Below are 25,845 nucleotides of genomic sequence, written 5' to 3'. Positions count from 1 at the left end.
TATTGTGTGCATGTAACCGTGCTCACTGACAAGAAGCTGCCGTGTGGGGACTCGTTAGGTGGCTTGTTTCGTCTTGTTTTGACTGATGTCATCATGTCTATGCCAATATGGCTAAAATTCGCTAGCTAGCTAACCAACAACATAAACAATAAAGTATTTTTTAAATCAACTTCCATTATCCAACAGTTGCTGCTATTCTCATCTTACTTGCGTCTCTGTTCAGAGGGTTGGAAAGCGGGGCAGGCTGAAGCAGCCCGCGACTGACGGATCTTTTCCCAGGTCTCTCGGGTTAGAACACGGTGACACATTTTAATATAAAATATGCCTTAATAGCAGACACTTTTATCCTGTATGCATACAGTACATCTTATGGATGGTCGCATGCGCCGTGCTCAACCAAATGATATACAGAAGACCAATATTCTAACGTATTCCACCATTAATCATTCTGTACCCCACTGTCCTAAAAAATACATTCATTTTAAATCACACACATACAGGAAGTACCAAAGGGACAGAACAGTGAGTTGATGATCGGTTTATTGATTGTGAATTCTCCAGAAACACATAGCCAATGGCTGGAACCCAGCACATGAGCTCCACCCACTTCCTGAGACAGACATCCACTCCGCCTGGCCCCATTGGCTGAGGTTTGGAAGGCGGGGCTTCATAAACAGGTAGGGGGGGGGCTTTGAGCTGAGCAGCCAGTCAGCTGGCAGAGGACATACCGGACGACCCCATTGGTCCAGAGAGAGCTGCTCAACCCTGCCTCTGGACCAAATGGGTAGAGCCAGACATCCTTATAGACAAGCCAAATATCCAATAGAAACACATTAAATAAACATTTTTTCCAACCACTCCCACAATGACAAAAGTTTCACCAGGAGAATGTTCTGACCCACACTCTAAAATCACATACACAACTTGATCTATTTCCCATTCACTGATTGGAGGGAAAACTGTTGGAATGTTACTTTAATTTAAAAGAGGAACCATTTGGAGTGTTGTCCATTCCCTCTCCATGTTCGGTGTTTTGGCCTGTAGCGCCTGTGGCCAAACAAGGGAAAGAGATGGACAGCAACACACGTAAGAGGGAGAGTCTATGACGGCGTATCGCCAGGAGCTGGACTAGTAGAGCTGCTGTTCTCCTGATTGGCTGCAGCGGTCCCTCTCGGTTGGACTTCGATGATGCGTGGTTTGTCGATGATGCGAGCGCCGCGTTCTCCTTTCTCCACGATGCCGATGATCCAGGCTCCACCCCCAGACCCCTGACCCTTCACCTCCGCACAGAACCGGGCCGCCTGCTCTCTGGGCAGACTTACTAGAAGGCCACCTACAGGGTGAATGGGAAATAACGTATAGTGTCATTTGGGAGTAACTTTTATTGTAAATAAGAATAAAATGTTCCTAAATACTTCAACATGATTAAAGATAACCCTGAATGAATTGCGAATAATGATGAGTGAGAAAGCTACAGAGCACAAATATCAAACCCCAAAGACATGCTAACCTCTCAATCTCTCACCATTACAATAACAGGGGAGGTTAGCATTTTATATCATAGCCCCAAGACATGCTAACCTCTCACCATTACAATAACAGGCTAGCATCTTATATCATACCCCCAAGACATGCTAACCTCTCACCATTACAATAACAGGGGAGGTTAGCATTTTATATCATATCCCCAAGACATGCTAACCTCTCCCCATTACAATAACAGGAGAGGTTAGCATTTTATATCATACCCCCAAGACATGCTAACCTCTCACCATTACAATAACAGGGGAGGTTAGCATTTTATATCATACCCCCAAGACATGCTAACCTCTCACCATTACAATAACAGGGGAGGTTAGCATTTTATATCATACCCCCAAGACATGCTAACCTCTCACCATTACAATAACAGGGGAGGTTAGCATTTTATATCATACCCCCAAGACATGCTAACCTCTCACCATTACAATAACAGGGGAGGTTAGCATTTTGAGGGGGTATGATATTTATGCCTCTAACTTTCTCACTCGTTATTCATGATTCATTCAGAGTTACCCATAATCATGATAACATACATTTTACATGTAGAAGTGTTTAGACACATATTCTATTCTTATTTGCAATAAAAGTGACTCCAAAATGACACAATACATTATTTATCATCTCATTTCTATTGGACACAAAATAATCTGAAACACAACCAAAACAAACAGCAAATGCATCCAACAGGTTTATAGAGTCACAAGTTTGATGGTGTTCATTGTGTGATAGGAATATGGGACCAAATACTAAACTTCTGACTACTTTTATACACGTAAGTGAATCTGTTCCAATATTTTTGTACATAAAGTGCTGTAATTTCTAAAATGGTTCACCAGATATGGATGCAAATATCCTCAAATTAAAACTAACCACATAGTCATTTTAATGTCATTGTATCATTTCAAATCCAAAGTGCTGGAGTACAGAGCCAAAACAACAACACATCCAAAGTGCTGGAGTACAGAGCCAAAACAACAACACATCCAAAGTGCTGGAGGACAGAGCCAAAACAACAACACATCCAAAGTGCTGGAGGACAGAGCCAAAACAACAACACATCCAAAGTGCTGGAGGACAGAGCCAAAACAACAACACATCCAAAGTGCTGGAGGACAGAGCCAAAACAACAACACATCCAAAGTGCTGGAGGACAGAGCCAAAACAACAACACATCCAAAGTGCTGGAGGACAGAGCCAAAACAACAACACATCCAAAGTGCTGGAGGACAGAGCCAAAACAACAACACTGTTCCAATACTTTTGGAGCACACTGTAAATGTAATCAGAGTCAGAGCAAACGTAGCTAATACAGCCGGATACCAGTGTTGGTGTCGTTCAGCATGTTGTTGTTTGTGCCACGTTATCTTCTAAAATCAGATGAAGAGAGAGCAATAGCAGGGATCCTTCCCTTTCAAGACGACTCGATACACGTTTTAGTTCCAAATGATTCACTGTGATTTGACTGGAGGAACAAATAGATGCGATACGAAGCACAAACCACATTCATTTTCCATTCATTAAAATCGTCTGCTTATGGAGCTCATGAGCCGGATCCGTCTGAGCCGACCGGGAATGATGCAGGCGTGGCCAAAAGTTTTGAGAATGACACAAATATTAATTTCCAGTCTGCTGCCTCAGTATCTTTAGATATTTTTGTCAGATGTTACTATGGAATAATGAAGTATAATTACAAGCATTTCATAACTGTCAAAGGCTTTTATTGACAATTACATGAATTTGATGCAGAGAGTCACTATTTGCAGTGTTGACCCTTCTTTTTCAAGACCTCTGCAATCCACCCTGGCATGCTGTCAATTAACTTCTGGGCCACATCCTGACTGATGGCAGCCCATTCTTGCATAATCAATGCTTGGAGTTGGTCGGTTTTTGTTTGTCCACCCACCTCTTGAGGATTGACCACAAGTTCTCAATGGGATTAAGGTCTGGCGATTTTCCTGGCCATGGACCCAAAATATTCAAGTTTTGTTCCCCGAGCCACTTAGTTTTGCCTTATGGCAAGGTGCTCCATCATGCTGGAAAAGGCATTGTTCATCACCAAACTGTTCCTGGATGGTTGGGAGAAGTTGCTCTCGGAGGATGAGTTGGTACCATTCTTTATTCATGGCTGTGTTCTTTGGCAAAATTGTGAGTGAGCCCACTCCCTTGGCTGAGAGCCAACCCCACACATGAATGGTCTCAGGATGCTTTACCGTTGGCATGACACAGGACTGATGGTAGCGCTCACCTTGTCTTCTCCGGACAAGCTTTTTTCCCCAGATGCCCCAAACAATCGAAACAAACATCAGAGAAAGATGCCCCAAACAAACGTCAGAGAAAATGACTTTACCCCAGTCCAATCCCTGTACCTTTTGCAGATGCACTCACACCTGCCTGCTGCCATTCCTGAACAAGCTCTGTAGTGATGGTGCCCCGATCCCGCAGCTGAATCAACTTTAGGAGGCGGTCCTGGCGCTCGCTGGACTTTCTTGGGCGCCCTGAAGCATTCTTCACAACAATTGAACCGCTCTCCTTGAAGTTCTTGACGATCCGATAAATGGTTGATTTAGGTGCAATCTTACTGGCAGCAATATCCTTGCCTGTGAAGCCCTTTTTGTGCAAAGCAATGATGACGGCACATGTTTCCTTGCAGGTAACCATGGTTGACTGAGGAAGAACAATGATTGACTCCTTTTGAAGCTTCCAGTCTGTTATTCGAACTCAATCAGCATGACAGAGTGATCTCCAGCCTTGTGCTCGTCAACATTCACACCTGTGTTAACGAGAGAATCAGTGACATGTCAACTGGTCCTTTTGTGGCAGGGCTGAAATGCAGTGGACATTTTTGGGGGGGATTCAGTTCATTTGCATGGCAAAGAGGGACTTTGCAATTCATCTTCATTACATTCTGGACTATATGCAAATTGCCATCATACAATAGGCAAGGCAAAAGATTTAAGTGCCTTTGCTAGTTGCCAGGCACACTGGTTTAAGAACTGCAACGCTGCTAGATTTGTCACACTCAACATAGGGCTGGACGATATGGCCTAAAAATCATATTGATTTTTCAAACTTGTGCGATTCAGGGTATATATAGATTTAACCTCTAAATAAGTGTTGTACAATTAAAAGGTAAAATACACTGCATTTTACACAGTCAGCAATAATCTATTGAATTCAGGACTTAGTTATACCTATTGAATTCAGGACTTAGTTATACCTATTGAATTCAGGACTTAGTTATACCTATTGAATTCAGGACTTAGTTATACCTATTGAATTCAGGACTTAGTTATACCTATTGAATTCAGGACTTAGTTATACCTATTGAATTCAGGACTTAGTTATACCTATTGAATTCAGGACTTAGTTATACCTATTGAATTCAGGACTTAGTTATACCTATTGAATTCAGGACTTAGTTATACCTATTGAATTCAGGACTTAGTTATACCTATTGAATTCAGGACTTAGTTATACCTATTGAATTCAGGACTTAGTTATACCTATTGAATTCAGGACTTAGTTATACCTATTGAATTCAGGACTTAGTTATACCTATTGAATTCAGGACTTAGTTATACCTATTGAATTCAGGACTTAGTTATACCTAGGCTAAATAAGCTTTCCACAACCATCAGACCCACTAATATTTTTTTCAAAATAGCTGGACCTGTTTTTTTTGTTGATGCAATAATCACTAATCTGGCTTTCAATTCAGTCTATGAAAATTGCCTTTTTTTGTTACAAATGTCCCCAGAACCTAACGCATAATGTACATTCACTAATAATGCTAGGAATTAGGCTATAGAACATTAACACAGGTCTCATCAACAATCTCTCAAGCCCACGTGCTCGTGAGTAGCCAGCTAATCTTTATATTTCAAGTTGAGCCAGCTTGGATCCATTTGCTAGCTAACAAGGTAGAACCCCCAAAACCAATTCTTTCTTTGGCCGCCACTCCTTCCAGTTCTCTGCTGCCAACTGTCAGAGCAACTTACAGATTACTGCACCTGTACATAGCCCACCTATAATTTAGCCCAAACAACTACCTCTTTCCCAACTGTATTTAATTAATTAATTAATTTTGCTCCTTTGCACCCCATTATTTTTATTTCTACTTTGCACATTCTTCCATTGCAAAACTACCATTCCAGTGTTTTATTGTGCTATATTGTATATACTTTGCCACCATGGCCTTTTTTGCCTTTACCTCCCTTCTCACCTCATTTGCTCACATGGTATATAGACTTGTTTATACTGCATTATTGACTGTATGTTTGTTTTTACTCCATGTGTAACTCTGTGTCGTTTTATCTGTCGAACTGCTTTGCTTTATCTTGGCCAGGTCGCAGTTGTAAATGAGAACTTGTTCTCAACTGGTCTACCTGGTTAAATAAAGGTGTTCTCAACTGGTCTACCTGGTTAAATAAAGGTGAAATAAAAATAAATAAATAAAAACAGTTGAGCCAGCTTGGACCTATTTGCTAGCTAACAAGGTATAACAGTTGAGCCAGCTTGGACCTATTTGCTAGCTAACAAGGTATAACAGTTGAGCCAGCTTGGACCTATTTGCTAGCTAACAAGGTGTAACAGTTGAGCCAGCTTGGATCTATTTGCTAGCTAACAAGGTGTAACAGTTGAGCCAGCTTGGATCTATTTTCTAGCTAACAAGGTGTAACAGTTGAGCCAGCTTGGACCTATTTGCTAGCTAACAAGGTATAACAGTTGAGCCAGCTTGGACCTATTTGCTAGCTAACAAGGTATAACAGTTGAGCCAGCTTGGACCTATTTGCTAGCTAACAAGGTATAACAGTTGAGCCAGCTTGGACCTATTTGCTAGCTAACAAGGTATAACAGTTGAGCCAGCTTGGATCTATTTGCTAGCTAACAAGGTATAACAGTTGAGCCAGCTTGGATCTATTTGCTAGCTAACAAGGTATAACAGTTGAGCCAGCTTGGACCTATTTGCTAGCTAACAAGGTATAACAGTTGAGCCAGCTTGGACCTATTTGCTAGCTAACAAGGGGTAACAGTTGAGCCAGCTTGGACCTATTTGCTAGCTAACAAGGTGTAACAGTTGAGCCAGCTTGGACCTATTTGCTAGCTAACAAGGTATAACAGTTGAGCCAGCTTGGACCTATTTGCTAGCTAACAAGGTATAACAGTTGAGCCAGCTTGGACCTATTTGCTAGCTAACAAGGTATAACAGTTGAGCCAGCTTGGACCTATTTGCTAGCTAACAAGGTGTAACAGTTGAGCCAGCTTGGATCTATTTGCTAGCTAACAAGGTGTAACAGTTGAGCCAGCTTGGATCTATTTTCTAGCTAACAAGGTGTAACAGTTGAGCCAGCTTGGACCTATTTGCTAGCTAACAAGGTATAACAGTTGAGCCAGCTTGGACCTATTTGCTAGCTAACAAGGTATAACAGTTGAGCCAGCTTGGACCTATTTGCTAGCTAACAAGGTATAACAGTTGAGCCAGCTTGGACCTATTTGCTAGCTAACAAGGTATAACAGTTGAGCCAGCTTGGATCTATTTGCTAGCTAACAAGGTATAACAGTTGAGCCAGCTTGGATCTATTTGCTAGCTAACAAGGTATAACAGTTGAGCCAGCTTGGATCTATTTGCTAGCTAACAAGGTATAACAGTTGAGCCAGCTTGGATCTATTTGCTAGCTAACAAGGTATAACAGTTGAGCCAGCTTGGATCTATTTGCTAGCTAACAAGGTATAACAGTTGAGCCAGCTTGGATCTATTTGCTAGCTAACAAGGTATAACAGTTGAGCCAGCTTGGATCTATTTGCTAGCTAACAAGGTATAACAGTTGAGCCAGCTTGGATCTATTTGCTAGCTAACAAGGTATAACAGTTGAGCCAGCTTGGACCTATTTGCTAGCTAACAAGGTATAACAGTTGAGCCAGCTTGGACCTATTTGCTAGCTAACAAGGTATAACAGTTGAGCCAGCTTGAACCTATTTGCTAGCTAACAAGGTATAACAGTTGAGCCAGCTTGGATCTATTTGCTAGCTAACAAGGTATAACAGTTGAGCCAGCTTGGATCTATTTGCTAGCTAAGAAGGTATAACAGTTGAGCCAGCTTGGACCTATTTGCTAGCTAACAAGGTATAACAGTTGAGCCAGCTTGGACCTATTTGCTAGCTAACAAGGGGTAACAGTTGAGCCAGCTTGGACCTATTTGCTAGCTAACAAGGTGTAACAGTTGAGCCAGCTTGGACCTATTTGCTAGCTAACAAGGTATAACAGTTGAGCCAGCTTGGACCTATTTGCTAGCTAACAAGGTATAACAGTTGAGCCAGCTTGGACCTATTTGCTAGCTAACAAGGTGTAACAGTTGAGCCAGCTTGGATCTATTTGCTAGCTAACAAGGTGTAACAGTTGAGCCAGCTTGGATCTATTTTCTAGCTAACAAGGTGTAACAGTTGAGCCAGCTTGGACCTATTTGCTAGCTAACAAGGTATAACAGTTGAGCCAGCTTGGACCTATTTGCTAGCTAACAAGGTATAACAGTTGAGCCAGCTTGGACCTATTTGCTAGCTAACAAGGTATAACAGTTGAGCCAGCTTGGACCTATTTGCTAGCTAACAAGGTATAACAGTTGAGCCAGCTTGGATCTATTTGCTAGCTAACAAGGTATAACAGTTGAGCCAGCTTGGATCTATTTGCTAGCTAACAAGGTATAACAGTTGAGCCAGCTTGGATCTATTTGCTAGCTAACAAGGTATAACAGTTGAGCCAGCTTGGATCTATTTGCTAGCTAACAAGGTATAACAGTTGAGCCAGCTTGGATCTATTTGCTAGCTAACAAGGTATAACAGTTGAGCCAGCTTGGATCTATTTGCTAGCTAACAAGGTATAACAGTTGAGCCAGCTTGGATCTATTTGCTAGCTAACAAGGTATAACAGTTGAGCCAGCTTGGATCTATTTGCTAGCTAACAAGGTATAACAGTTGAGCCAGCTTGGACCTATTTGCTAGCTAACAAGGTATAACAGTTGAGCCAGCTTGGACCTATTTGCTAGCTAACAAGGTATAACAGTTGAGCCAGCTTGAACCTATTTGCTAGCTAACAAGGTATAACAGTTGAGCCAGCTTGGATCTATTTGCTAGCTAACAAGGTATAACAGTTGAGCCAGCTTGGATCTATTTGCTAGCTAACAAGGTATAACAGTTGAGCCAGCTTGGATCTATTTGCTAGCTAACAAGGTATAACAGTTGAGCCAGCTTGGATCTATTTGCTAGCTAACAAGGTATAACAGTTGAGCCAGCTTGGATCTATTTGCTAGCTAACAAGGTATAACAGTTGAGCCAGCTTGGATCTATTTGCTAGCTAACAAGGTATAACAGTTGAGCCAGCTTGGACCTATTTGCTAGCTAACAAGGTATAACAGTTGAGCCAGCTTGGACCTATTTGCTAGCTAACAAGGTATAACAGTTGAGCCAGCTTGAACCTATTTGCTAGCTAACAAGGTATAACAGTTGAGCCAGCTTGGATCTATTTGCTAGCTAACAAGGTATAACAGTTGAGCCAGCTTGGATCTATTTGCTAGCTAAGAAGGTATAACAGTTGAGCCAGCTTGGACCTATTTGCTAGCTAACAAGGTATAACAGTTGAGCCAGCTTGGACCTATTTGCTAGCTAACAAGGGGTAACAGTTGAGCCAGCTTGGACCTATTTGCTAGCTAACAAGGTGTAACAGTTGAGCCAGCTTGGACCTATTTGCTAGCTAACAAGGTATAACAGTTGAGCCAGCTTGGACCTATTTGCTAGCTAACAAGGTATAACAGTTGAGCCAGCTTGGACCTATTTGCTAGCTAACAAGGTATAACAGTTGAGCCAGCTTGGACCTATTTTCTAGCTAACAAGGTATAACAGTTGAGCCAGCTTGGACCTATTTGCTAGCTAACAAGGTGTAACAGTTTAATAGTAATATGCACCAATGGCACAACAAACTGAATATCCATTTTCCAGAATCAATGTTCATTAATACTTGTGTTTTAGTAGTGTCTGCTCTGAGCAGTTGAGACAGTAAAATAATGTCTCAACTTCTCTATTACAGTAAAATAATGTCTCAATGTGTTGGTGTCCATATGGCCGATTCTGTTGGACCAAACCTCAACAGCAAATAGAGTTGAAACCGCTAGTCAGAGAGGAAGATGTGATCTCTCAACTACGTTGAAAAGTCTCCTTGACTTTTCCCACATTGTTTTACGTTACAGTCTTATTCTAAAATTTATAAAAATTGTACCCCCCCCTTCGTCAATTTACACACAATACCCCATAATGACAAAGCAAGAGTTTTATTAGCAATCTTTGCACATTTATTAAAATAAAAAAACTGAAATATTACATTTACACAAGTATTTAGACCCTTTACTCAGTACTTTGTTGAAGCACCTCAGCGATTACAGCCTCCAGTCTTCTTGGGTATGACGCTACAAGCTTGGCACACTTGTATTTGGTGAGTTTCTCCCATTCTTCTCTGCAGATCCTCTCAAGCTCTGTCAGGTTGGATGGGGAGCGCCACTGCACAGCTATTTTCAGGTCTCTCCAGAGATGTTCGATCAGGTTCAAGTCCAGGCTCTGGCTGGGCCACTCAAGGACATTCAGAGACTTGTCCTTAGGGTGGTTGTCCTGTTGGATGGTGACCCTTTGTCTGGAGCTGGTTTTCATCAAGGATCTCTGTACTTTGCTCCGTTCATCTTTACCTCGATCCTGACTAGTCTCCCAGTCCCTGCAGCTGAAAAACATCCCTACAGCATGATGCTGCCACCACCATGCTTCACCGTAGGGATGGTGCCAGGTTTCCTCCAGACGTGACGCTTGGCATTCAGGCCAAAGAGTTCAATCTTAGTTTCATCAGACCAGAGAATCTTGTTTTTCATGGTTAGAGTCTTTAGGTTCCTTTTGGCAAACTCCAAGAGGGCTGTCATGTGCCTTTTACTGAGGAGTGGCTTCAGTCTGGCCACTGTACCATAAAGGCCTGATTGGTGGAGTGCTGCAGAACTGGTCGTCCTTCTTCCCATCTCCACAGAGGAACTATAGATCTCTGTCAGAGTGACCATTGGGTCCTTGGTCACCTCCTTGACCAAGGCCCTTCTCCCCTGATTGCTCAGTTTGGCCGGGCGGCCAGCTCTAGGAAGAGTCTCGGTGGATCCAAACATCTTCCATTTAAGAACGATGGAGGCCACTGTGTTCTTGGGGACCTTCAATGCTGCAGAAATGTTTTGGTACCCTTCCCCACATCTGTGTCTCGGGGCTCTACAGACAATCCCGTCAACCTCATGGCTTGGTTTTTGCTCTGAAGTACTGTCAACTGTGGGACCTTATAATGACAGGTGTGTGCATTTCCAAATCATGTCCAATCAATTGAATTTACCACAGGTGGACTCCAATCAAGTTGTAGAAACATCTCAAGGATGATCAATGGAAACAGGATGCACCTGAGCTGAATTTCAAGTCTCACAGGAGAGTCTGAATACTGATGTAAATAAGGTATGTTGTTTTATTTTTTATTAATATAGTCTGTCACACGTGCTCAGTGTGAACCTGCTTTCATCTGTGAAGAGCACAGGGCACCAGTGGCGAATTTGCCAATCTTGGTGTTCTCTGGAAAATGGAAAACGTCAATAGCAAAGAAAGAGCCATTTGAGGAGCTGTAGCAACAGCTCTTGCACTTTGACAGATTTTCCACTCAAATATAGGATCTGTATGTTGTGTGCTGAATAAGATGGGCATAACCACTAACGAAAATACGCACCAATTTAATTCCACAAAGTTATGCAAATTAACCTATATACATATGCATGACAAGTCAAATGTATAGGGTCCCTATACACTGACCAACACTTTGGTTCCTACCCCGTCACAATAGTGCCTCCATAGAGACCCTACTAGTATTCTAATTCCTATTTCTATAAACGCCTCCCTGGCTTTTTGATTCGCTGTCGTGTCAAAAAGTGCCCAGTATTACATTCTAACTACAGAATAATCATTCTATTTCCATGATTCCAACAATTCACTTGTGTTTTGATCTAATTGCAATATTTGATCAAAATTAAGGCCTAGATACTTTTGGCCACACTGTGGCAGTGTAGAAATCTCAAATTAGAAACCTTTGGTTGAAGTTTAATCAAACAGTATAAAACAGGCCTCCCAAGTGCATCGCAGTGCTAACTGTGCCACTAGAGATTCTGGGTTCGAGTCCAGGCTCTGTCGCAGCCGGCCGGGACCGGGAGACCCATGGGGCGGCGCACAATTAGCCCAGCGTCGTCCGAGTTAGGGGAGGGTTTGGCAGGCAGGGATGTCCTTGTCCCATCACGCACTAGCGACTCCTGTGGTGGACCTGGGCACAGTCCACGCTGACGCGGTTGGCAGGTGCACAGTGTTTCCTCCGACACATTGGTGCGGCTGGCTTCCGGGTTAAGCAAGCATTGTGTCAAGAACCAGTGCGGCTTGGTTGGGTTTCAGAGGATGCACGGCTCTCGACCTTCGCCTCTCCCGAGTCCATACGGGAGTTGCAGCGATGAGACAAGACTGTAACTACCAATTGGATACCAGGAAATTGGGGCGAAAACAGGGTAAATATATTCATAAAAACACTATGAAACCATCAGAATGGAGAAAGACCCAATGAAATCACTTCGAATATGTGTGTTGACACCCTGGGTTCACTCAAAGCAAATGAAGAACTTTGATTAGTCAAAAACATTAAATAAATACGAAACATATTGGTAGATGATATTTTGGCCAAGCTCTAGTGTCCTACCAGATGTCTCCGAGGACGTCCCCCCCAGCAGGTTGAAGATGTTTCCATAGGCCTTGCTGATGGCGGCCATCTTGGCAATGATGGGGAGGTTGTGGATGACGAAGGCTACCTCAGCACGTTGCATCGTCGCTAGGTTACGGGCGTGCCCTAGCAACCCAAACCCAGTCACGTCTGTTGCAGCATGGGCCTGGAACCTGTGCATGAGGCCTGCCGCTGTGATCGCACACAAACACACAGTGGGTTGTTACAGACTAGGTTGTTGTGTGTGCTATGTTAGTGTGTGTGTGTGTGTGTGTGTTATGTTAATGTGTGTGTGTGTCAGTTTTTTAACTGAATGCAATGAACTGAAATGTGTCTTCTACATTTAACCCAACCCCTCTGAATCAGGTGCAGGGTTGCCTTAATTGATGGCTCGGGGATTCGAATCAGCGGCCTTCCAGTTACTGGCCCAAAGCGCTTAATCGCTAGGCTACCTGTTATATTAGTGTGTGTGTTACCTGTGCGGTTGAGCGTTGCCATGGAGAACATGGCTTCCTGGTAGGCCTGCTCCACTTCCTCCTTAGAGACCACTAGCTTGATCTTATTCCACCTCTCTGGCTGTGCACAAACAACCACGAGAGAGAGAGAGAGAGAGAGGGAGAGAAGTAGGGATCGAAAGAGGAGAGATTATTCACCTATTTCAATGAGACATCCTAATTTTTGGACACTGCAGAAAAATCTAAAAGAAGTCTCTGACTTCCCCAGAGAGAAAGTGAAGACAAACCAGGAAGCTAGAATATCACCTACCTGGTCCAGCCACCAGACAGATATTCTAGCATCCTGGTCTGTCTACCACCTACCTGGTCCAGCCACCAGATACAGTATTATGGTATAGTACCTGGTCCAGCCACTGGTGAGCGTTGACAGCTACCTGGGTTCCTAGAGGCTTGGTCAGCACCAACACGTCCCCCGGTACTGCACTGTCTGGCCTACACACACAGTAAGACACAGTATTGGCACAAGGAAACTCCCCATTAGAATGGATCCTGTTTGGCCCGACTCTCTAACATCAAGGTTACCAACAAGAACTGATAACACCCTGACCCCAGTCTGAACAGAACACCCTGATAACACCCTGACCCTAGTCTGAACAGAACACCCTGATAACACCCTGACCCCAGTCTGAACAGAACACCCTGATAACACCCTGATAACACCCTGACCCCAGTCTGAACAGAACACCCTGACCCCAGTCTGAACAGAACACCCTGATAAACCCTGACCCCAGTCTGAACAGAACACCCTGATAACACCCTGACCCCAGTCTTAACAGAACACCCTGATAACACCCTGACCCCAGTCTGAACAGAACACCCTGACCCCAGTCTGAACAGAACACCCTGACCCCAGTCTGAACAGAACACCCTGATAAACCCTGACCCCAGTCTGAACAGAACACCCTGATAACACCCTGACCCCAGTCTTAACAGAACACCCTGATAACACCCTGACCCCAGTCTGAACAGAACACCCTGATAACACCCTGACCCCAGTCTGAACAGAACACCCTGACCCCAGTCTAAACAGAACACCCTGATAACACCCTGACCCCAGTCTGAACAGAACACCCTGATAACACCCTGACCCCAGTCTGAAAAGAACACCCTGATCCCAGTCTGAACAGAACACCCTGATAACACCCTGACCCCAGTCTGAACAGAACACCCTGATAAACCCTGACCCCAGTCTGACCAGAACACCCTGATAACACCCTGACGCCAGTCTGAACAGAACACCCTGATAAACCCTGACCCCAGTCTGAACAGAACACCCTGATAACACCCTGACCCCAGTCTGAACAGAACACCCTGACCCCAGTCTAAACAGAACACCCTGATAACACCCTGACCCCAGTCTGAACAGAACACCCTGATAACACCCTGACCCCAGTCTGAACAGAACACCCTGATAACACCCTGATAACACCCTGACCCCAGTCTGAACAGAACACCCTGACCCCAGTCTGAACAGAACACCCTGATAACACCCTGACCCCAGTCTGAACAGAACACCCTGACCCCAGTCTGAACAGAACACCCTGATAAACCCTGACCCCAGTCTGAACAGAACACCCTGATAACACCCTGACCCCAGTCTTAACAGAACACCCTGATAACACCCTGACCCCAGTCTGAACAGAACACCCTGACCCCAGTCTGAACAGAACACCCTGACCCCAGTCTGAACAGAACACCCTGATAAACCCTGACCCCAGTCTGAACAGAACACCCTGATAACACCCTGACCCCAGTCTTAACAGAACACCCTGATAACACCCTGACCCCAGTCTGAACAGAACACCCTGATAACACCCTGACCCCAGTCTGAACAGAACACCCTGATAACACCCTGACCCCAGTCTGAACAGAACACCCTGACCCCAGTCTAAACAGAACACCCTGATAACACCCTGACCCCAGTCTGAACAGAACACCCTGATAACACCCTGACCCCAGTCTGAAAAGAACACCCTGATCCCAGTCTGAACAGAACACCCTGATAACACCCTGACCCCAGTCTGAACAGAACACCCTGATAAACCCTGACCCCAGTCTGACCAGAACACCCTGATAACACCCTGACGCCAGTCTGAACAGAACACCCTGATAAACCCTGACCCCAGTCTGAACAGAACACCCTGATAACACCCTGACCCCAGTCTGAACAGAACACCCTGACCCCAGTCTAAACAGAACACCCTGATAACACCCTGACCCCAGTCTGAACAGAACACCCTGATAACACCCTGACCCCAGTCTGAACAGAACACCCTGATAACACCCTGACCCCAGTCTGAACAGAATACTCCCTCTCTTACATGATGAACTCGTTGGGTTGGCAGACGACCGAGGCCACACCCCCTATGATGATCCAGGGGTTGACCACGGTCTGGCCGCCTGTCACCGAAGTCCCGCCCTCCTCCGCCGCGTCACGGAAACCACGGATCATCAGAGGCATCACACGCTCACGATCCTGCACACACACACGCAGTTGTCATTTCATCACGACCAACTAGCTCCCAGTTCTGCAAGTTACACTGACTAGGCACAACTTCAGGAACAAACACACAAACACACAAACGCAGAGAGGTTGCGTCACATGGAAGTCAGTCTAAAGTCTGATATTTGTAGATTAGTGGGTTTATGAATTAACAGGCAACTGTTCTGAATCCCCTCCAGACACCCTGCTACACACAGCATCAGGTTAACAAATCCATTTATTGGTCACATACACATATTTAGCAGATGTTATTGTGGGTGTAGTGAAATGCTTGTGTACCCAGCTCCAACAGTGCAGTAATGTCTAACTAAATGCTTGTGCTCCTAGCTCCAACAGTGCAGTAGTATCTAACTAAATGCTTGTGTTCCTAGCTCCAACAGATTAGTAGTATCTAACTAAATGCTTGTGCTCCTAGCTCCAACAGTGGACTGGTATCTAACTAAATGCTTGTGCTCCTAGCTCCAACAGTAGTATCTAACTAAATGCTTGTGTTCCTAGCTCCAACAGTGCAGTAGTATCTAACTAAATGCTTGTGTTTCTAGCTCCAACAGTGGACTGGTATCTAACTAAATGCTTGTGCTCCTAGCTCCAACAGTGCAGTAATATCTAACTAAATGCTTGTGCTCCTAGCTCCAACAGTAGTATCTAACTAAATGCTTGTGTTCCTAGCTCCAACAGTGCAGTAGTATCTAACTAAATGCTTGTGCTCCTAGCTCCAACAGTACAGTAGTATCTAACTAAATGCTTGTGTTTCTAGCTCCAACAGTACAGTAATATCTAACTAAATGCTTGTGTTTCTAGCTCCAACAGTGGACTGGTATCTAACTAAATGCTTGTATTCCTAGCTCCAACAGTGCAGTAGTATCTAACTAAATGCTTGTGTTCCTAGCTCCAATAGTGGACTGGTATCTAACTAAATGCTTGTATTCCTAGCTCCAACAGTGCAGTAGTATCTAACTAAATGCTTGTGTTCCTAGCTCCAACAGTGCAGTAGTATCTAACTAAATGCTTGTGTTTCTAGCTCCAACAGTACAGTAATATCTAACAAAATGCTTGTGTTTCTAGCTCCAACAGTGCAGTAGTATCTAACTAAATGCTTGTGTTCCTAGCTCCAACAGTGCAGTAGTATCTAACTAAATGCTTGTGTTCCTAGCTCCAACAGTGCAGTAGTATCTAACTAAATGCGTGTGTTCCTAGCTCCAACAGTGGACTGGTATCTAACTAAATGCTTGTATTCCTAGCTCCAACAGGTCAGTAGTATCTAACTAAATGCTTGTGTTCCTAGCTCCAACAGTACAGTAATATCTAACTAAATGCTTGTGTTCCTAGCTCCAACAGTACAGTAATATCTAACTAAATGCTTGTGTTCCTAGCTCCAACAGTACAGTAATATCTAACTAAATGCTTGTGTTTCTAGCTCCAACAGGTCAGTAGTATCTAACTAAATGCTTGTGTTTCTAGCTCCAACAGCGCAGTAGTATCTAACTAAATGCTTGTGTTTCTAGCTCCAACAGCGCAGTAATATCTAACTAAATGCTTGTGTTTCTAGCTCCAACAGCGCAGTAATATTTAACAATTCACAACAATACACACAGATCTAAATGCAAAAGAACGGAATTAAGAAATATATAAATATTGGGACAAGCCATGCCGAAGTCTGGAGTGTGTGTGCTCACACTGTAGCAGCACAAAACATGGTACACACATTATTGGGGTCGGAAAGTTTACGGTAAATTTCCATGGGAAGTTAATTTGGGGAACTTTGCTTAAATTCATTAAAAAAAACGTATAAACTTATAACAGTGAACCTTTTTTTGTGGGATACACATAAGGCGAATCTACGTCTTGTGGCATATTGCAATTGCAACCCTCTGCATGCACAGTGCATTCTTCCATCACATGTACAGCTGATTCTGGGGCGGCAGGTAGCCTAGTGGTTAGAGTGTAGAGGAGGCAGGTAGCCTAGTGGTTAGAGTGTAGAGGAGGCAGGTAGCCTAGTGGTTAGAGTGTAGGGGCAGCAGGTAGCCTAGTGGTTAGAGTGCAGAGGTGGCAGGTAGCCTAGTAGTTAGAATGTAGGGGCGGCAGGTAGCCTAGTGGTTAGAGTGTAGGGGCGGCAGGTAGCCTAGTGGTTAGAATGTAGGGGCGGCAGGTAGCCTAGTGGTTAGAGTGTAGGGGCGGCAGGTAGCCTAGTGGTTAGAGTGTAGGGGCGGCAGGTAGCCTAGTGGTTAGAGTGTAGGGGCAGCAGGTAGCCTAGTGGTTAGAGTGTAGAGGAGGCAGGTAGGCTAGTGGTTAGAGTGTAGGGGCGGCAGGGTAGCCTAGTGGTTAGAGTGCAGAGGCGGCAGGTAGCCTAGTGGTTAGAGCGTAGGGGAGGCAGGTAGCCTAGTGGTTAGAGTGCAGAGGCGGCAGGTAGCCTAGTGGTTAGAATGTAGGGACGGCAGGTAGCCTAGTGGTTAGAGTGTAGGGGAGGCAGGTAGCCTAGTGGTTAGAGTGTAGGGGCGGCAGGTAGCCTAGTGGTTAGAGTGGAGGGGAGGCAGGTAGCCTAGTGGTTAGAGTGGAGGGGCGGCAGGTAGGCTAGTGGTTAGAGCGTAGGGGAGGCAGGTAGCCTAGTGGTTAGAGCGTAGGGGAGGCAGGTAGCCTAGTGGTTAGAGCGTAGGGGAGGCAGGTAGCCTAGTGGTTAGAGTGCAGAGGTGGCAGGTAGCCTAGTGGTTAGAATGTAGAGGAGGCAGGTAGCCTAGTGGTTAGAATGTAGGGACGGCAGGTAGCCTAGTGGTTAGAGTGTAGAGGCGGCAGGTAGCCTAGTGGTTAGAGTGCAGAGGTGGCAGGTAGCCTAGTGGTTAGAGTGTTGGACTAGTAACAGAAAGGTTGCTGGATCGAATCCCCGAACTGAGAAAGTACAAATCTGTCGTTCTGCCCCTGAACAGGCAGTTAACCTACTGTTCCTAGGCCGTCATTGTAAATAAGAATTTGTTCTTAACTGACTTGCCCAGGTAAGGTTAAATAAATACAAATACAATTGTCAAGATCTTGCACACTAATGAGATGCTATTGAGGAGTGTTAATTCACCTGTTTCCATAGGTTTCATTTGAAAACATACAGAATTGTATGTTGTTTAAAAAAAATAAAAAAATTCTAATCTTTACAGGAAAATGCCACGGGCACTATCTGATGCGTGGAGACATTTCACTGCAGCCAATGTAGAAGGAAAAGATGTGTACATTTGCAAATACTGTGCCAAATCATATGTGAAGAAGGCAACAAAGATGCAGAATCATCTGGCCAAGTGCATAAAGTTCCCTCAGCGCTCACAACCTCTGATAAAAGTCCCTCTACTTCTATTTGAAGTGAAAATGATGACTCAGATACCTTTTCGATAGCAACAGCTCATGGTCCTCCTAGAATCAGAAGTTTGTTTTGACTCAATTGAGGAATGTAGTCAGAGAAATGCTGATGAATGTCTTGCGAGTTATGTACGCAACTGGTTCACCTCTGATGCTCACAGGCAATGTGTATAGGAAGAGATTTCTGAATGTTCTTTGCCCAGCATACACCTCTCCAACCAGACATGCTTTATCTACTCATTTGCTGGATGCAGAGTTCAACAGAGTTCAAGTGAAGGTCAAGCAAATCATAGAGAAAGCAGATTGTAATGAAATCATCTCTGATGGGCGGTCAAATGTTCGTGGGCAAGGAATAATTAACTACATAATCTCCACCCCTCAACCAGCATTCTACAAGAGCACAGATAAGGGACAACAGACACACCGGTCTCTACATTGCAGATGAGCTGAAGGCAGTCAATGACCTTGGACCACAGAAGGTAGTTGCACTGGTGACAGACAATGCTGCGAACATGAAGGCTGCTTGGTCTAAAGTGGAGGAGTCCTACCCTCACATCACACCCCTTGGCTGTGCTGCTCATGCATTGAATCTGTTCCTCAAGGACATCATGGCACTGAAAACAATGGATCCACTCTACAAGAGAGCCAAGGAAATGGTTAGGTATGAGAAGGGTCATCAAGTTATATCAACAATCTACCTCACCAAGCAAAGTGAGAAGAATGAGATCACCACATTGAAGCTGCCCAGCAACACCTGTTGGGGTGATGATGTCATCATGTTTGACAGTCTCCTGGAGGTGCAGGAGTCTCTCCAAGAAATGGCCATATCACAGTCTGCTGATATGGACCGCCCCATCAAGAGGATCCTCCTGGATGATGTATTTTGGGAGAGAGTGGTAAGCAGCCTGAAACTCCTGAAACCTATAGCAGTAACCATTGCACGGATTGAGGGAGACAATGCCATCCTGTCTGATGTTCAGACTCTGCTTGCAGGTTTAAGGAGAAATACGCCCTGCCCACTTCACTGTTGCTCCAAGCAGAGGAAACTGCAGTTCGGAAATACATCAAAAACCGTGAAGACTTCTGCCTGAAGCCCAAACACACCGCAGCGTACATGTTGGACCCCAAGTATGCTGGCAAGAGCACCTGTCTGGTGCAGAGATCAACAAGGCCTATGGTGTCATCACTAAGACAACCAAAGCTGGTGCAGAGATCAACAAGGCCTATGGCGTCATCACTAAGACAACCAAAGCTGGTGCAGAGATCAACAAGGCCTATGGTGTCATCACTAAGACAACCAAAGCTGGTGCAGAGATCAACAAGGCCTATGGTGTCATCACTAAGACAACCAAAGCTGGTGCAGAGATCAACAAGGCCTATGGTGTCATCACTAAGACAACCAAAGCTGGTGCAGAGATCAACAAGGCCTATGGTGTCATCACTAAGACAACCAAAGCTGGTGCAGAGATCAACAAGGCCTATGGTGTCATCACTAAGACAACCAAAGCTGGTGCAGAGATCAACAAGGCCTATGGTGTCATCACTAAGACAACCAAAGCTGGTGCAGAGATCAACAAGGCCTATGGTGTCATCACTAAGACAACCAAAGCTTTACTTTATAGATGATCATTTTACAGATGTTGAAAACGTTTTTGGGAGATGCGATGGATCATTGGGGATCATTCCCTTTCTTTGTACAGTGAAATCATCTCATGTGAAGAGTCAACTCATTTAATTAAAGTTAATTCCCACCTCTGTATATTTACCAAAATGTGCAACCCTAACATTACATCACACAAAGGAGCTGCAACTGTCAGTAAGAGTGTCCATGATTGAGTCTTTGAATGAAGAGATTGAGATAAAACTGTCCAGTTTGAGTGTTTGTTGCAGCTCGTTCCAGTCGCTAGCTGCAGCGAACTAAAAAGAGGAGCGACCCAGGGATGTGTGTGTTTTGGGGACATTTAACAGAATGTGACTGGTGTGGTATGTGGAGGATGAGGGCTGCAGTAGATATCTCAGATAGGGGGGAGTGAGGCCTAAGAAGGTTTAATAAATAAGCATCAACCAGTGGGTCTTGCGACAGGTATAAAGAGAGGATCAGTTTACAGAGGAGTATAGAGTGCAGTGATGTGTCCTATAAGGAGCATTGGTGGTAAATCTGAAGGCAGAATGGTAAAGAAGATCTAGCCACTCGAGAGCACCCTTACCTGCCGATCTATAAATTACGTTTCCGGAATCTAGCATGGGTAGGATGGTCATCTGAATCAGGGTTAGTTTGGCAGCTGGGGTGAAAGACGGATTGAGAAAACCAAGTCTAAATTTAACTTTAGCCTGCAGCTTTGATATGTGCTGAGAGAAGGACAGTGTACCGTCTAGCTTGAGGAGACTACTACTGCAGCTTCCTACTACCTGAGCTATGTTGTTGATGTAAATTGAGAAGAGTGTGGGGCCTAGGATCGAGCCTTGGGGTGCTCCCTTGGTGACAGGCAGTGGCTGAGACAACAAGCGCATTTTGATTAGATTTTTTTTAAAGTCTACGTTCAAACGGCTCTTAAACCCGCGACATACGCTTAGTTTCCTTAAACGGGTCACCATTTAGGTAATACGCTTCTAGTGTTAACGTGCAGAATACCCAGGCTTTTACGAAAGCAGAAATCAGTTAAACAGATAGAGCACAAGTCAGAATTGGGGTTAGCAATTGTAGATGGGCCAGGGTGTACATGCACATTTCCAGATATCATCAGCAGTAATACAATCAGGGCACGGCAGAAGACAGCTCTGCAGAGTTGATTTATAACATTTGAATGTGCATTAGGATGGCAACAACCTCATATTACACAACAATACCTACCTGCTCTGTCATCTTCTGGCTGACACTGAGTAGCATCAGCATGTTGTCACACTCTGTGATGCCCATAGCATAGAGATCACTGAGGACATTAGCACACGCTATCCTTCCCTGGGGGGGGCGAGAGAGAGAGCAATGTGGGGAAGGAGAGAGAGCGAGAGATGGTGGAGAGATGTGGGGAAGGAGAGAGAGCAGGTGATGGTGTAGAGATGTGGGGAAGGAGAGAGCGAGAGATGGTGTAGAGATGTGGGGAAGGAGAGAGAGCAAGTGATGGTGGAGAGATGTGGGGAGGAGAGAGAGCGAGAGATGGGGGAGATATGTGGGGAAGGAGAGAGAGCGAGAGATGGTGTAGAGATGTGGGGAGGAGAGAGAGCGAGAAATGGTGGAGAAATGTGGGGAAGGAGAGAGAGCGAGAGATGGTGGAGAGATGTGGGGAGGAGAGAGAGAGAGACATACAATCTCGTAAAGGATGGGTCACCAACTGGCGATTTGACAAGAAAATTAAATGTAATTCACTCATACAGATATAAGTTGGGGCATAAAGCATAAATCATGCCCTAAGAAATGTTAGGAGATGCGAGGTTACAATGGAGGTCAGGGGTTAAAGGTCAGGTGTCAGAACTCACCATCATGTAGGGGTCCTCCACCAGAGGGTAGAAGAAGTCTGTAGTTTGGACCAATGAGAGGCCTCCATGTCGCAGAGGCACCACACAGGAGTCCATGCCTATACCTTCACACACACACACACTTTAACAATATTCATGCTACCATGGTATGCAATGATTGACTGATTGATTTATGAATGGGGAGGAAAGTAAGGAAAGAAATTCCACAAATGTACTTTTAACAAGGCACACCTGTTAATTGAAATGCATTCCAGGTGACTACCTCATGAAGCTGGTTGAGAGAATGCCAAGAGTGTGCAAAGCTGTCATCAAGGCAAAGGGTGGCTACTTTGAAGAATCTCAAATATGAATTTAATTTTTTTCGTTACGACATGAATCCATGTGTTATTTCATAGTTTATGTCATCACTATTATTCTACAATGTAGAAAATAGTAAAAAATAAAGAAAAATCTGGAATGAGTAGGTGTGTCCAAACTTTTGACTGGTACTGTATGTTGCAAGTGGATGAACATGAGTGGGTAGCCTAATGTTGCAACCTGGTCTCAAAGCATTATATTATTCTGTATGTAATGGGGCGGCAGGTAGCCTAGTGGTTAGAGCGTTGGACCAGTAACCAGAAGCTTTCTGGATTGGATCCCAGAGCTGACAAGGTAAAAATCTGTCGTTCTGCCACTGAACAAGGCAGTAATAACCCACTGTTCCCCTGAACAAGGGGGTAATAACCCGCTGTTCCCCTGAACAAGGGGGTAATAACCCGCTGTTCCCCTGAACAAGGGGGTAATAACCCGCTGTTCCCCTGAACAAGGCGGTAATAACCCGCTGTTCCCCTGAACAAGGCGGTAATAACCCGCTGTTCCCCTGAACAAGGCGGTAATAACCCGCTGTTCCCCTGAACCAGGCAGTAATAACCCACTGTTCCCCTGAACCAGGCAGTAATAACCCACTGTTCCCCTGAACCAGGCAGTAATAACCCACTGTTCCCCTGAACCAGGCAGTAATAACCCACTGTTCCCCTGAACCAGGCAGTAATAACCCACTGTTCCCCTGAACCAGGCAGTAATAACCCACTGTTCCCCTGAACCAGGCAGTAATAACCCACTGTTCCCCTGAACCAGGCAGTAATAACCCACTGTTCCCCTGAACCAGGCAGTAATAACCCACTGTTCCCCTGAACCAGGCAGTTAACCCACTGTTCCCCTGAACCAGGCAGTTAACCCACTGTTCCCCTGAACCAGGCAGTTAACCCACTGTTCCCCTGAACCAGGCAGTTAACCCACTGTTCCCCGGTCGGCCGTCATTGTAAATAAGAATTTGTTCTTAACTGACTAGCCTAGTTAAATGAAAGGTTAAATTTAATTTAAAAAAATGTAAATCCGAGACACTCCACTTAGTATGATACGTTAAGTTTGGTTTGGTTACTTATTAAGACAAACATGAAAGTATGGTGGCTGGCTAATTGGGGGGTCGTTAAAACGTTTAGCAGCCCAAAGGTTGCTAGATGTTCACGTTATACGCACACATCAACATCGAATCGCATCATGGACAACTTTAGCTACTTTGCAGCTACTTAGCATGTTAGCTAATCCTTCCACTAACCCTTTAACTTAACCCTAAGCGAGCCATCTAATGTTAGCCACCTAGATACATTATTTTACAAATTCTACATTTTGTAAAACATAGCACATATTGGAATTTCTAACAAATCTTATGAAATGGATCTAGGACAGTGTTGCTTAATCCTGATCCCGGGGACACAAAGCGGTGCACATTTGAGTTGTTGCCTTAGTGCTAAACCGGATTCAAATCATCAAAGCTTGATGAGTTGATCATTTGAATTAGAAAAACACAAAACATGCACAGCCTTTGGGTCCCCAGGACCAGGATTAACAGACACTGCTGTAGGCCATCCACAAACTAATACATACCATACGAAACGTAACATATCACACTAAATGGAGTGTCTCAGATTTACGTGCAGAATAATACGAAATGATCTGAGACCAAGTTGAGTAAAGGAGCCCTTTTGAAGTGATTGACAAAAATATTATAAAATTAAAAAAATACTGACTGGTTGTTTATGCCACAATTAAAAATGTAATACATGTTCAAAGTTAAATGACATTTTTATGAATAGGCCCACAGAGATCCTATTGAATTAATATGGGTTCTATATGGAATTCTATGATTAGGCCCATCATTTCTGGAGGTCCAGTACCGGAAATCAATAATACTTTCACCCCTGTTTATTACCTAGACAACGTTATTCATTTACTAAACAGCAGTTAGCTAGACACCATCAACAGTCAGCTATCTGGCCTTGCATCAGAGATGCTAAGAGATAAGGCGCACCGGGACAGCCCTACCTTCAGCTAGCATACATACTGCTAGTTGGCTAGAGAAGGGACTTGTTTGTTAGCAGGCTTATATGGCTACATTGCTAACTTAGCCACGACATAGTTAACTAATCAGCTTATGTTAGTTAGTTTGATAATAATAATATAAAACAGGTTAGCTACATTAAATAACTAGACAAGTTTACTTGAAAACGAATATAATTTTGCTAGCTATGCTAACGAGCTAGCTACCTAGTCGGGGGCCAGCGGAGGTGTTGTTGGGAGTGAGTTGTCCGAAATCGGTGCCTTGGTCCCCGGTTTCCCCGGGCCGGTGAGGCTCCAGTCCCGCCAGGAGTTTGAGCAGCGTCTCCTGGGGGACCTTGCATCCTCATCCCTTCATATCCGAGAAGCCCGTCAGGCGGAAGCCGGCGTCCAGGCCATGCTCTTCGGGACGGAAAGGCTTGTATCCCGGGGGGAAGCATGATTCTGTCCCCGCCGAAGCATCAGCCGGTGGGGTGGAAGGAGAGGTAGCTGACATTGCTAGGTAGTTAGCGGTCTGTTTGGAGGATAGCTCGACAAGCTAGTTCAGATCCAAGCAACAGAGAAGAGGAAAGCGTGTGTGTGATGAATTGATACAAAGATTATGGATATACTGACAAGATACATCTCCGTCCAACCAATGGGAGTTCATTGTCCAAAAAAGCGGCCCGGCGGGCTGTCTAGCTCCCGCCTATCCTTTCTTTGGATTGGTGGATACATGTCCATATTGTAATCCTATTTTTTTATATTTGAATAGGGTTGGTGACGTCACCGCATGTATCCAATGATGAGAGCCTTTATCTCATGAATATGCATAGCCATCTCGATTCAACGTTGCATGGGTTGTCACGTGTCCTACTTATTTCAGTTCAAGAGTAACAGCTAATGCACTACGAACTTATATTTGGTCAAATAAATCTCACTTAGCTAATAAGCAATTCATTTTATTGTCGACCAAATTCGACACTCTCATTGACTTCCATACAAAAACTCCTTGCTTGGTGAGCGAAAAAAAAACAAAAAACGCCACATACTGGAGGGAGAGAGATTTTCCACCGAGTTGGCCTCTCTCGTCCTCTTCCTCTCTGGTAGATATGAATGGAGAGAGTGACGATCTGTGCGTAATGACATCACTGACACACACCGCGTTCAAGACAGCTGGGAACTCGGAACACTCGGACATCAAATCAAATGTGATTGGTCACATACACATGGTTAGCAGATGTTATTGCGAGTGTAGCGAAATGCTTGTGCTTCTAGTTCCGACAGTGCAGTAATATCTAACAAGTAAT

General features: G+C 44.4%; 1 protein-coding gene across 1 annotated transcript; it reads right to left on the bottom strand.

Moving 5' to 3' along the window:
* Positions 1 to 522: 522 nt before the first annotated feature.
* LOC109881205 (selenide, water dikinase 2) lies at positions 523 to 25,635 on the bottom strand. Its single transcript, XM_020473358.2, has 8 exons — positions 24,767 to 25,635; positions 22,181 to 22,284; positions 21,558 to 21,665; positions 15,186 to 15,340; positions 13,206 to 13,296; positions 12,826 to 12,925; positions 12,329 to 12,541; positions 523 to 1,333 (listed from the first exon to the last, which is right to left on the bottom strand). The coding sequence occupies exons 2-8, from the start codon at positions 22,274 to 22,276 to the stop codon at positions 1,101 to 1,103; spliced, it is 996 nt and encodes a 331-aa protein (XP_020328947.2). The 5' UTR covers positions 22,277 to 22,284; positions 24,767 to 25,635; the 3' UTR covers positions 523 to 1,100.
* Between the last annotated feature and the right edge of the window lie 210 nt (positions 25,636 to 25,845).

This window comes from Oncorhynchus kisutch, linkage group LG17 (assembly GCF_002021735.2).
Source record: "Oncorhynchus kisutch isolate 150728-3 linkage group LG17, Okis_V2, whole genome shotgun sequence".
Lineage (NCBI taxonomy): Eukaryota > Metazoa > Chordata > Actinopteri > Salmoniformes > Salmonidae > Oncorhynchus > Oncorhynchus kisutch.
The sequence above is the reverse complement of the archived record's forward strand: the minus strand, read 5'-3'. Positions and strand labels throughout refer to the sequence as shown.

What these genes read in the sequence shown, in the direction of transcription:
- LOC109881205 (XM_020473358.2), bottom strand. Translation starts at nt 22,276, where the DNA reads ATGGACTCCTGTGTGGTGCCTCTGCGACATGGAGGCCTCTCATTGGTC. An exon ending in TGGAGGACCCCTACATGATG is followed by an intron (nt 21,666 to 22,180) that starts GTGAGTTCTGAC and finishes CGCCCCCCCCAG; the next exon opens with GGAAGGATAGCGTGTGCTAA. An exon ending in GCCAGAAGATGACAGAGCAG is followed by an intron (nt 15,341 to 21,557) that starts GTAGGTATTGTT and finishes GTGTGTGTGCAG; the next exon opens with GATCGTGAGCGTGTGATGCC.